The following is a 14,255-nucleotide window of genomic DNA, read 5'->3' on the forward strand; positions in this document are numbered from 1 at the left end:
CCCGGATTCGAACCCGGGACCTTTGAATGAGAGGCCAACACCTTAACCTCTAGGCCACGAGAGCCCTTTTTTATTATAATTTACCAAGGAAGCATCAGCGGCCACAGAGCATGTCGTCCTGTCGGTAGGGGTTCTGGAGCAAGAGGAGCCGTAGAAAGTTACGTCGGTCAAGGAGAACACGAGGCCGTTCACCACCTGCCGAGACGCGAGACATGTTTGAACATCGTTGTTTGTGCAATAATATAGACACACTATCGGAGGCATCTAAACCCTTACCCATAAAATATGATATTTAGATTTTATTAATTACCTTTATTATGCAAACACACACACACACACACACACACACACACACACACACACACACACACACACACACGCACACACACACACACACACACACACACACACACACACACACACACACACACACACACACACACACACACACACACACACACGAGCCCAGTGTGCGTATACATTTGTGTAAATGTACACTCTAACACATATTATACATTGTATATACAACCACATATGGCCACCCTACCACAATATGCCAAAAGTCCAGGAAGTTGTCTCACTAACAAGGCAATCCCCAATGTCTGGATGGGATGCGAGAACAACTTTTTACACACACATATAAATACAATTATATAAATGCATATAAAGACAATTATGTAAATACATATAAATACAATTATGTAAATACATATAAATACAATTATATAAATACATATAAATGTAATTATATAAAAACATTAAATATGTAAAAGTATATATTGCAAAAATATGTGTATATCATTATGAGTGTCTATGTAAAAAAAAGGAAAGATTGGTATTGGTGTTTCTACGTCACCATCGACAAAATCTAGATCTTTAGGAAGCGGGCTTTGGCCCTGTCTGTCAGTGCAAACCCTGGCTGAGAGGGATACACGATACAACATCCCATAATGATATACACATTATGGGTGTATTGAATTGGGTGCGGGTGTACATAACATTATATGTATTACTCCCTCTTCTTTCACCTCCCCGCCCCCTCCCTGTCCACTTTCTCTCCCTCCCTCCCTCTCTCCCCACAGTAGCTTTTTTCCCCTCTCTAGCAATCCCCACTGACCTGTTTCGTGATCTTCTTTGCCGAGACAGCCTTGAGGTAGACCAGACCGTTGGACTGGGCAGTTTGCCGCTGCTCCAGGGCGCCCAGGGCAGACTGGACATCTTCTTCAGTTATTGACACAACTTCCGGTGCTCCGAGCATTGACCGGGCAGACGGAGCTTTCTATGGAGCCACACGGTTGCAGGGGGTTAAGAGGGGTGGATAATAATAATAATAATAATAATAATAATAATAATAATAATAATAATAATAATAATAATAATAACAATACCAATGATGATGATAATAATAATAATAATAAAATTAAGAAGAAGAAGAAGAAGAAGAAGAAGAAGAAGAAGAAGAAGAAGAAGAAGAAGAAGAAGAAGAAGAAGAAGAAGAAGAAGAAGAAGAAGAAGAAGAAGAAGAAGAAGAAGAAGAAGAAAGAAGAAGAAGAAGAAGAAGAAGAAGAAGAAGAATGTTGAAGGAAGGAGGAAGAAGGAAGAAGAAAGGAGGAAGAAATGAGGAACAAAAACGTTGAATATGTTCATAATCATGATAATGATGACAAAATTGAATAACCCAAACAGATTTTACTTCAATTTTACTATCACAGTCTACTTTTATCCCAAATTTAGTAAGGGGGGGGGGGGCACACAAAAACGTTTGTTGATCAAGAGTCTGATCTAACAAGAGAATATACCCTGGAAACTACTCAAAAATCTCTATGCAACAACAAGCATGCCATTAATTGTGAAAAAACGCCTTTTTGATTTGTGTAAAAAGGCTCTTCAAAATTAGTAGCAACATTAACTTCAGTCTACTTTTGCTCGAACATAATGTGCGGCCGCTTCGTCCTTAACCCTTTCACAACCAGGCCTTGTGTTCATATCCACCAAAGGGCCCAAGATGTCTAGGACCTGACGGTGAAGAGGTTAAAGAGTAAAACTCTTGAAGAACTAAGCTGATATTAGCTCTCACCACTTGCGTGCACTTGGGTGCGCCACCCAGCACGGTTCTCTGTCCCTCTGGCAACCAAGGCTGGCTCCACACTCTCACGTCACACTGTTCTTTCTGTAGGTGGCAACATCAAGGCGAGGGGAGCAGGATGGGGAGAGGTTTTAGTTTTAGTAAAGTTCTTTTCGGAACTTGAAACACAATTAGGTCATATAAATGCCGAAGATAAGAGGTGTTCTTGGAGAGTACCGTACATAGGAAAGACAGACGGATTTGTTTTAGTAAGTGTTTTACGGCACTTGCAACACAATGAGGTCACATAAGTGCCGAAGATAAAAGGTGCTGCTAGGGGGTTAGAAAGTCACATACATTGAAAAGAGGGAGGAGACATAAGGACGATTGATGTTTGATTTGAAAAAAGGAGCAAACCACACCATAGCACCCGCCAACCATCTACGTCGAGTCCTGGAAAACGTGGAAAAGGTTACTGTAACGAAAATTAAACAAGTGTACTTCGCTGAACATTATTTATCTTCGAGTGTAGTTTTTGTCACTGGTGACAGCTAAAGTGGTTTGAAGGAAGAAAATGGGGTCTTTATTTTCACTTTGGCAGGTGTAATGAGCTAAAACCGTTTGCTAAGCCTAGATACGATAGTGTATCAGTGAGTGTGTGAATTTGATCGGTTTGTGGTTAAGACAAGAGGTGTGTTTTTAATTAACTGGAAGTTGAGGTAGAAATTAGTGCAAAAACAACAAGTGCCTTGATCATTGTAGGATGTGAAGCTGCAATGACCTCTGCCACTCTATCTGTCCACGTGTCTGTCTGTCCAAGTGTGTGTCTGCCTGTCCAAGTGTGTGTCTGCCTGTCCAAGTGTGTGTCTGCCTGTCCAAGTGTCTGTCTGTCCAAGTCTTTCTAAAGTATACACGCACTTATACACCTTTTCCTCACACATACAAAACTTACATTTTCTCCGTTCGTGAGCTCGATGGTGTACCTGTAGAGAGTTCCTGAGACCACCTGAGGACGCCGTGATAGAAATTTAGTCAGGTAGTCAGGAGTGAAGAACATGAAAAAAAAGATCACACAAGTTGTCTAAATTACAACCTATCTGTGTGTGTGTGTCCGTTTTAATTCTTATTCTAGTTCTGAATGGAAAAGAAAGCCTAAGTTTTCCTCCTCTACCTCCTCCTTGGTTTCCTTCTTCACGGCTTCCCTTCCTCTGGTTCACATTACATCGCCTGCTCTTCGCTCCCCTCCCCTCCTCCTCCTCCTCCTCCTCCTCCTCCTCCTCCTCCTCCTCCTCCTCCTCCTCCTCCTCCTCCTCCATCTCCTACTATTTGCATTAAATCTTTCTCCCCCTCCTTTTCCTTTTGCCACCCCCTTTTCTCCGTTTCCTCCAACTCCTCTTCCGTCAACTGATCCTCGTCTCATGCCCCTCCTCCTCCCAGTCCTCCTACTCCTCCTTCTCCTCCTAGTTCTCAGTCCTCCTCTCCTCGCAAATTCCTCAGTTTCTTCCTTTTTCTCCCGCTCCCTCCTACGAGATGTTCTCATCTCCAAACTAGTCCAGCCCGTTGACATTGGATGTGGTCACAAATCCTATTCATGATCATCTGCATGGTGTCAGCCAGCTCTCCAGATGCACAAAGTCCCAAATTTTGAAAAATATTTGCTACACCTTCTTAACTTGTTGACCGGTTACATATACCTGAGAAATTTGGCCGAAATTCAAATTATAAATGCTATTTTAAAGGAAAAAGATTCATATCGTCGGTACTCTTTGTGAAAGAATTGAAACTGGGTTTTTTTCTTCTCTAAAACGTGCTTTCTGAATTATAGTGTTAGAAAGAGTTTTACGGCATTTGCAACACAAATTGGTTATACAAAGTGCCGAAGGATAATCACGTTCCACGAGAGTATAAAAAAGGGCAAATAAAAAAGGTCAAAAAAGGAGAAAAGACGAGGACATCAAATCTTTGCTAAGGAAGAAGGGGCGAACCACAGCAGGGCGCCCGCTAACCACCCACGGACAGCTTTAAAGGCTCACCTGTGAAGAGGCGGAGACGAGGCGTACGGCAGTGCGGGAGGTGCTGTCGCCGAGACCCTTGTAGTAGCTGTTGATGCCGTCCACGGCGAACTTGACGTTGGGGTCATCCAAGGAGGTCGTGTAGTCGTTGTTGATACCTCCGGTCAACACGGCGCCGGAAATGAGCGGCAGGATTAAACAGACGACGAAGATGAGCTGTCGAGGGGAGAACGAGAGGGAAGATGATACAATTATGGTAATTGCATGGATTGGGAGGGAGGGGGTTGTAAGACAGGCTTCACCTACTCAGACAATTCATTGGGTCCTGTTTGTTTGTTTTGGTTGGGGTCTTTTTTTATTTAACGTAGTGTTTTATGGTACTGTCGAATCGGATTTGGCCATCATTTGCTCTGAGCATTCTGGGTTTATATTCAAAGAAAATGACGAGAAACAATACGATTTCATGAAGCTTTCTTTCGAGTTTCCCGGGGCGACAAAATAAATGTCTGACCACCAAGAGGCTGGTCTAAACCACAAAACATACCCTGAAACCCTCACAAACAATCGAAATAATCCTCTTGGATTTAGTCCGGTGCTAAGCTCTTGCAGAAAGAAATCAGAACAGAGAAAAAAGCTTGGCAGTTTTATTGATTGATTGATTGGGTAGCTGATTTACAGCATTATCAACACAGTTTTTTTTCTTCTATAGTTGAGAACTTGGGGATGCGATTATTGCAAAGAGGAGTTCGTGTGCCATGGACAAACCTTCGGAAGCGCACGTACAGAAGTTATTGTGCACACCGTTTCTAACCACAAAACATTGCATGTTAAGCCTCAGTATCAACATCCTATTCTATCATACTCGGACGTTGTGATTTTCAAAATGAATACAAATACAAAGGCGCTTTTCCCTCCGATATCATGAGTAAGAGATTAGGGCTAGATGGCTCTTTTGTTGCTTTTTGCTTTTTGTTTTTGTTTATTTGAATAAAGAGAAGCACATCGACACAATAATGGTCATTTAGTGCTAAACAACAGAGGGAAAGTAAAGAAGAAAGACCCACCAGTGGGGCTTATACCACCCGCTCTTGATAGTTTGTCGATTTCACAAGAATCCAACTGCGTAGTACAAAGTCACATTGTCTCATGGCATTTACCGCCTTTTCCACGTTTCAGTAACAACTAGGAAACGTTTTCCATTTAGTGAAGTAAATAAACTGGTGATGATACCAAGGACGGCAGGTGGCGCCACACTCAACGGAGGCTAATTATTGAGGAGAACCCCAGCATGGAATATAATCTATACTTTCGCTATCGCTGTCGCTATCGTTGTAGCTATCTTTGTCGTTATCTTTGTCGTTATCTAAGGTCATTGTTATCGTTGTCGTTATAGTTGTCGTTGTCATTTTCGTTGTCGTTGTCGTGGTTGTAGTAGTCGGGAAGGCTTGTAATTACTGGCCTCTTATATTGTTTTTAGTTTTGGTTTGCTGTTTACACTTTCCATAGCCATTTACATCGTTGTTTGGATGAGTATAATAATGTTTACGACACATTTGTCACAGTATGGTCAGGACAGTCGCATTCATTGCTGCTGCTGCTATTGTTGTTGTTGTAGTCATTGCTGCTGCTGTTGTCATAGCTGCTGCTTGTGTTATTGTTGTAGCTGTTGTCATTGTTGTTGTTATTGTTGCTACTTTTGTCATTGTTGTTTTTGTCATTTTCATTTGTCAATGTTTCTGTTGTTGTTATTGTTGTTTCCCCTATTGTTGTCACCGTTGTTATTGTTGTTGTCACTTTTGTCATTGCTGCTGCTGTCACTGTTGCTGCTGTTATTATTGTTGTTGCTGTCTTTATTGTTGCTGCTGTTTTTGTTGTTAATGCTGATAAAGATGCTGCTGTTTTCAATTCACTTACAACTATTTTGTTCTTGTTCTCTAAATAATTGCCTCAGTTATTTGTAATTATAGGCCATAGGAGAAAAGCGGGAGGTCACATAATAAGAATAGAAACTGAAATGTGGAAAACGGTTTTCGTTGGAATGTATTGTTCAGTAATTAGTGCTAATAGTTGTATTTATTTCCGAATAAAAAACGATCACAAAAGCTAACGCTTTATAAATCAATGCTATTTGTTATTAACATTTATTTACTTATTAAATCTCAACCTCTCGTTTCCTGTCCGACTATTCGACCCTAGTATTATTCTGACTTACCTTCATGTTGGCTGTAAAGTTGTTGGTTTCTCTTTCTCACAAAGTGTTCGAAGGAAGGAATTAAGTAGTCATGCGATCCTAAATGCATAAACAAACCACACGCGGACCTTTTATACACGCTGGAGTGAGTGGGCGCCGTTTCAGGGGATTGTCTCAGGCGGTCTTGACAATTTTGGTCTTCAGGGGGCATGGAGGACAAGACGTTCGGCACGTCTTTTTTAAGCAATCTATGAATCTCCTGCACGCATGACCAGTTCTCATTTATTGCCTCAAAAGGGGGGCAGTGATAATTGTTTGTTAGATAATATTGGATAATGATTAAAGATAAGGTTTAAAAAAGTGCCCACTTTTTGTTCTTCATATTGTTAACAAAATCGCAACAGGTTTGTGTTTGGTCAGAGGTCACCATAGGGCTGTAAAACCAGAAGTCTCACAACCGATCACGAAATAATCTCCGTATTGTTTTGAAGACGTTGTCATTTTTTAAGCATACCTTATATGGTGTTGTGTTTTTGTTTTGGATTTATTTTAAGCTTCATCACTGCAGTAGCTAATCAGCTTTGAGATAGTGTAAATTCTGTGGATTGACCCGACAATCCTTGCGCAATGGCAAGGTCAACGGCAAGAAACTTGGCTATCAACAGACGTCGATCTGATGACTTTAAAAACCCAGTGCATTAACACTTTTTGTTTGTTTATTTGTTTTGTTTTTCTTTTTTTGGGGGGGTGGGGGTCGAGCATTGCATTTTATTTGGCTTTAAATTGTACTTGAATTGTTTTTGTTTTGGTTTTTTTGTTTTGTTTTGTTTTGTTTTGTTCCATTGTATGTTTGAAAGGGGGTAGGTGGTGTTTTTAAGGGGGTGGGGAGATTTTTTTAAACATATATTCTATCTTTGCTTTAAAATACTTCAGCGGTATATTGCGCAAACAATGTGAGCATGCTTTGTGGTCCCGGTCCTACTAAGAGTAGAATAGACGTAAACTTGTCCTGTCCAGTGACAAAGTAAACCCTGTTTGATCCCTTGCCTCTCTCATACCAGGGAAAAAATCAAAAAAGGGATTCAACCGTCAAATCCTGTTCGTTATGACCGGGAAATGCAAAATCATACGAGTATAAAGCTCCTTCCAACACTGGAAGTTTATATGAGAAGTAGAACCACCCAAATGTAACGTTCATATATATATATATATATATATATATATATATATATACACACACACACACACACACACACACACACACACACACACATATATATATATATATATATATATATATATATATATATATATATATATATATATATATATATATTTATATATACACACTCCTCAATACAAGCGAAAGTTCAAAACTTTTAGTTGGGGATTCAAATCAGGGCCATGCGCACCGCAGTCCAGCATGATACCAACTGAGCTAATGGTACATCCAAAGACGCCACGTGGACGTTTAACCAAACAATGATAGTAGCAACAGCAGTTTGTCTTTTAAAGTTATTTTTCTCTTGTGTACACCCCTGACTATTTCCCTTACCTGACATCTCCCAAGCCCCCGCCCCCTCCAAAAAACCCTCTCCCTCATTCAAACGAAGTGTTTCAGAACGTCAAACTACTCACCTTCAACCTCTATCTATCTATCTATCTATCTATCTATCTTCATTATTATCATTATTATTATTATTATTATTATTTATTATTATCACCATCATTATTATTGCCCTTAAAGAATTATATTACAATCCTTGCAGACTCAGCTACAGGAGCATATAAACCAACTAAATGCGAGCTGCGAAAAATATGACATGAAGATCAGCATAAGCAAGACCGAAGTCATGACAGTTAGCAGGAGACCAGGTAAAGTGGATATCAACATCAATGGATCCCAACTAAAACAAAGCAGAGAATTCAAATATTTGGGCAGCATTTTCACAGAAAATGGAAAATTAGATCGAGAGATAGAGACTAGATGCCAGAGAGCCAACGCAGTCAGCTACCAACTGGGCCCTCTCCTGAAACATCCCAATATCCCCATGAGGACCAAGGCGAAGCTCATCAACGCCATTTTCCTTCCAACGCTCACATATCAGTGCCAGACATGGACTCTAACAAAAGCCCTAGAGAGGAAACTGGTCACATGCGAGATGAAATGCTTAAGAAGAGCGGTCAACAAAACAAGAAGAGACAAAATTTAAAATGAAGTCATTAGGGACACCGTGGGAGCAACACCAGTCCTACCACACATTGAAAAACAAAGGGTCAAGTGGTTCGGACACCTCACGCGGATGCCCTCAAACCATCCAGCTCTGAGAGCATACAACATTAAATATTCTGGATGGAGAGCCAGAGGAAGACCAAGGCGACGATGGAGTGAATCTGTGGCAGACACCCTTAAAGATCATGGGATGTCCCTCCTACAGGCCACACGACTTGCTGCAGACAGACACCTGTGTCTCCCCGCGACACCCCAGGGTACAAGCGGAAGAAAAAAGTAAAGTAAGTAAAGTTATTATTATCATCATCATTATTATTGCCCTTAAAGAATTATATTACAATCCTTGCAGTGAAGTTACATTCTGGCATTACCACTGCCGCACTGTGATTTATTTTTCTACTAAAGCCATACTACGTGTATGTAATCTTGACTTTTTGACAACGTACGGTGAAGTAAAGGGCAGAGACTGTCACAGCTGTGGGCGGTTTTCGATTTTTGTTCTGTTTTGTTTTGTTGTTATCAGAGTTTTACGGCACTTGTAACAAAAATAGGCCATACAAGTGCCGAACGTTCGAGGTGTTACGAGAGAGTAACTCAAAGATAAGAAGGAGGACGGATAAGGAGGATAGATGTTATTCTGGGAAAAGAAACAATATCTCCTCTCCCCTCTACAACATCAGATGACGAACTTGGTTGTTTATTTGTGACTTTTTTCAATGACAAAAATTAATACCATACGCTCTTCTCTCGACCTAGAGCCAAATGGAAATTTAGAATTTTCAGAATTTACTGGACAGATATTAGATTCTTTTAGTTCAGTTACAAATAGTGATATTTTAAATTGTATTAATGGGTCAACCATAAAAACATGTGACCTTGACCCAATGCCTGCTCATGTACTCATAACATGTATTGATATTGTCCTACCTCACATTACTCAACCATAAAAACATGTGACCTTGACCCAATGCCTGCTCATGTACTCATAACATGTATTGATATTCTTTATTGAAAAAACCCGGGCTTGGTAAAAATGAATTTTAAAACTTTTACTGAAAAAACCCGGCAAAGAAGCTATTGTAAAACCTTTATTGAAAAAACCCGGGCTTGATAAAAATGAATTAAAAAACTATCGACCAGTTTCGAATTTGCAATTTGTCTCAAAATTTTAGAGAAGATTGTTTTAAGTCAAGTAACATCTGATTTATTGGATTCCGTTGAGAGCAAAAACAATCTGCCTATAAAACTGATCATAGTACCGAAATTGCTCTTTTAAAAGTAACATCTGATTTATTGGATTCCGTTGATAGCAAAAACATCTGTCTTTTAACTCTTTTGGATCTGTCCGCAGCTTTTGACACAATTGATCATGCTATTCTACTTGAGCGCTCATTTGCCTTATCGGATACTGTGCTTTCATGGTTTAAGTCATATTTACTAGAAAGAGTTCAGTCAGTGCAAATTAAAAATAGCTTTTCAAAGCAGGTCAGGCTCGATGATGAAGTTCCACTTGGGTCCGTTCTTGGACCAGTGCTCTTTACACTATATACACAACCCTTAACAAGCATTTTACAAAATCATGGATTGAATTATCATTTTTATGCCGATGATTCCCAAATGTATGTTAATGGCACCATTCAAGATCTGCCAAACATGATTTCTATCACTAAACAATGTTTTTATGAAATTAAAAAGTGGATGACAGTAAACAAGTTGAAACTAAACGAAGAAAAGACAGACATCATTACTTTTAAAAAATCCACGATTAAATAAAAATCTGGAAAGTGTCAACTTTGATTTATATCGGCATATGACATATAATAAAGAAGTTGTCAAGAATCTCGGTTGAACGAAGAGACCACAAAAACACTGGCAACATCTCTTATTCTATCTAGATTAGACTATTGTAACTCACTCCTAGCAGGTCTCAACAACAAATATTTGAATCGTTTACAAGTAATTCAAAACAATGCCGCTAGACTGATAACAAGATCTAAAAAACGAGACCATGTCACTCCATTATTAAAAGAACTGCATTGGCTCATTCAAAACAATGATTCAAAACAATGCCGCTAGACTGATAACAAGATCTAAATGTAAAAGAAAGAATAATATTTACATGCGTCATGTGTTTCAAATGTATATATTATTTTTCATTATAGTTGTTCTGTTCCTATGTCTGGATGAAAAAAAGTCTGTGTGCTGTGTGTGTGTCTGTGTGTGTGTGTGTGTGTGTGTGTGTGTGTGTGTGTGTGTGTGTGTGTGTGTGTGTGTGTGTGTGTGTGTGTGTGTGTATCTGTGTGTGCATTAATGTATATTGCATGATAAGAAAGGAAGTAGTAAGAAAGATTTTTGAAAAACGGGTACTCCAATGCAAAGCGCATTGAGCTCTATAAAAATGTTATATATTATTATTTTATTATTATTATGTTTGATAAAAAAAAAGGAGCAAACCGCACCAGAGAACTCTCCAACCACCCACGTTTTTTTATTGACAGGTGTATTCCTTTTTTGATAGTGCACGAAGCAAGTGGTTAGTGGATGTTCTTGTTTTTTGTTTATTCCTACGTTCTACTAAATTTTTTAAGTTCCTGTTGGCTTCTTGACAATATAATAATAATAATAATAATAGATAGCATTTGTATAGCGCATATCCCCGCTCAACAGCAGGCTCTATGCGCTTTACACTATATTATAACCTCTGAGCATTACTGATATATTTTTTCAACTGTAATTTTAAAATCGCTCTTGTTTCACATGTTAGTGATATGTACCGTAAGTCATTTAAGTTTTATGCTGTTTTCATGGAAGTCTTTTCTGAAATAATATGTATCTTTACTATATTATGGCCCAGTAGCCCTAAACACTGATTACACCTGCCTACCTACGTGGCTACCTTAGAATTACAACGTTCTGTCTGACGTTTTTGGTCGTTTTGAGTTACTAAGACCATAAGGTCAGAAACCATGTTCTATCTACTCTATCAAAACAGTAAGATTTTTCGGAGTCGTTACCAAGATATTCAAAGAATTGCATTCGAAAACGCTTGACATGCAGTGAAACTCAAAACGTTTTACGTCAAATTTCTCAAAACGTGGTACTGAGCAGATAGAGCTTGGTAGTTCTAAGGTACCCACATTAAAAATCACGAAGAATGAAATTACTGGGAATTACTTTTTAAAAACATTTTCCGGCTTTTACGTAACTTGGACTTTCTGGTAATGTACTTCGGGGAAAGTGGACAGACTATCACTAGTGTGGGCGGTTTTCATTTTTTTTTTTTTTTTTTTGGTTTTTGAATTTTTCTTCGTTTTTTAACCCAAGAGAACGTACAGGTTTGTGACTTACCAATTGTGGTACAGCGCAATGCTGGCATTAAGGTCCCGATTTTTATTGTATACAATCCACAACAAAAAACGGTCAAAAGATAAACAACAAAGGAAGTTGTAGGCGGTGGAAGCATTTTACACGTATAAGGACAGAAGCATATTTTTCTTGTTGTTGTTATTGTTGTTGTTGTTGTTGTTGTTGTTGTTGTTGTTGTTGTTGTTGTTGTTGTTGTGATGATGATGATGATGATGATGATGATGATGATGATGATGATGGGAGGTGTCGTGCCCCTACTTTTATGGCCTACCTAAAATCCACAAGCTAGCAAACAACAATTCTAAACTCCCTCGATTTAGAGGCATTATTTCCCAAATTAATGGTCCTACAGTCAGAGCTTCCTATTGGTTGGACAGCATTTTCAAACCCCTTTCCTTGACTTTTGTGGTACCCACTGGGTGAAAGATAATCTCTACGTTCTCCAAAAAATAGAAACTATTAATTCTAAAAACATTCTCACTCCTGAAACTAACTTTTTGGCCATAGACGTTGTCAATATGTACAACAACATACCACACCAAGAAGGTATTGAGGCGTGCCGCTCAGCCCTCAGAAGCCTTGCACCCTATAACACACGTCAATCTTTAGACATTTGCAAACTGTTGAAATTAGTCCTCACCTCACAATTTCGTTTGGTAAAGTTAGTGTCTCTGCACACGCTTCGTGGTGCTGCGGTTTGGCCCTTCTCCTCCGCACGAAGAAGACCCGAGTTTGATTCCAGTGTGGGAAGGATTTTTATCGAGTATCTCGGACTTTCTGCCCTTCTGAAACATTGATCCCTTTTAGCTCTTGTTGGCCTTGACAGGCAGGGTCGAAGTCCGCTTCCTAACTGATCTTAATTCTGTTGATAAGGGCATGTTTTAAGAAAATGTATCTGCAGTAATTCCGACAAGGGGTGGTCACGAGGTGAAAACCAAACCCCTGCAGATAGTTAATTGGACAATAAAACAAAAATAGAAAGAAAGAGAGAGGGAAAGAAGGGGAGAGAGAGAAAGAGAGAGAGAGAGAGAGAGAGAGAGAGAGAGAGAGAGAGAGAGAGAGAGAGAGAGAGAGAGAGAAAGAGAGAGAGAATGATACACATGCTTACCTAATAGAAGTGAGACATTTCGTTTGAGTAAATAAAAAGACTGATAAAATTTAAAGAAAAATAACTTCCGCTTTATTGATCCTCGTGAGGAAATTTGTTTTACAAAGCCGTAGCAAAAATATATGCAGAGATATAATACATAGATAGCTCTTCTTACATCACAGGCATACGACAAACACGCTATTGCTGGTTGTTATTGTGCAGCCCCCTCTTTTCTTTTCTTGGATTTTGTTTTTGTTTTTGTTTTAATTTTGTTTGTGTTGCTTGTTGTTTTTGTTGCGTTTTGTATGTGTGTGGGGGGGGTGAAGACACATCCCAGTGAGCCTGAGCCTCTTAACCACGTGGCCACTGGAGTTATTAAAGAGGATCACATCGACACAATAGTTGTCAGTTAGTGAAAGAAAATATCAAAACAGGCAGATAGGATACAAGAGGGGGAAAGAAATGAAGTACATTACATAGTTCCTACAAGAGGTGCCCTCCGACTACTCGCCGAAAATGGGAAAGAGAACGGGTGGGGAGATATGGTGAGAGTAAAAATGGGAAGAGGTGAACAGACCTTGTACTTTATAACATTCTAGAACAGTATGGTAGAAATTTTGAAACTCAGCAGCATGCACAGTCTTAGATTCTTCAAAGGGACCTCATCTCTGACTGGGATCTGTCGTTGGTGACCTTTTCTGTCCATCTGATCCTCAGAAACTGTCTTAGACACTTCTTCAAGAAAACCGAGTTCCTCTTTATGCAAGTCTGGGATGCGTTCCATATCTCACTTCCATACAACACAACTGACTTCACGTTTAAATTGAAAATCCTCAGCTTCATCAGCCGATCCTTTAGTAAGAGTTTTACGGCACTTGCAACACAATAAGGTCATATACGTGCCGAATTATAGATGTGTTACAAGAGAGTAACATACACAGAAAAGAAGGACGAGAGATAAGGACGATATATGTTTAATTGGAAAGAAGGAGCAAACCACACCAGAGCACCTGCCAATCACCCACCATCACAATCGTCAACACCAGCGGAAACAACAACTGACAAAGACAACAACTGAAAATAACAACTGACAACAACAACCGACAACAACTGACAATTACAACGACAACAACAAAAACAACAACAAAGGACAAAAAACAACTGACAACAACAAAAACAACAACAACTAACACCAACAACAACAGCGACAACTGGGACAATAAACAGTTTCGGTACTGATGGGAAGAATGTGGCAAAGAACAACATCATACAGCAAATCCATATAAAAAAGAAAACTA

General features: G+C 39.4%; 1 protein-coding gene across 1 annotated transcript; it reads right to left on the bottom strand.

Annotated features, from left to right (window-relative positions):
* Positions 1–84: 84 nt before the first annotated feature.
* LOC101851919 lies at positions 85–6,398 on the bottom strand (the record flags this gene model as incomplete). The annotated part of the gene is given in 6 exon segments (XM_005113339.3): positions 85–195; positions 1,118–1,279; positions 2,078–2,170; positions 3,018–3,071; positions 4,099–4,293; positions 6,290–6,398. Coding segments are annotated over 6 exon segments (621 nt in total), but the record flags the coding sequence as incomplete, so codon positions are not given.
* Positions 6,399–14,255: the final 7,857 nt, after the last annotated feature.

Source organism: Aplysia californica, unplaced genomic scaffold (assembly GCF_000002075.1).
Source record: "Aplysia californica isolate F4 #8 unplaced genomic scaffold, AplCal3.0 scaffold02010, whole genome shotgun sequence".
Taxonomy (NCBI): domain Eukaryota; kingdom Metazoa; phylum Mollusca; class Gastropoda; order Aplysiida; family Aplysiidae; genus Aplysia; species Aplysia californica.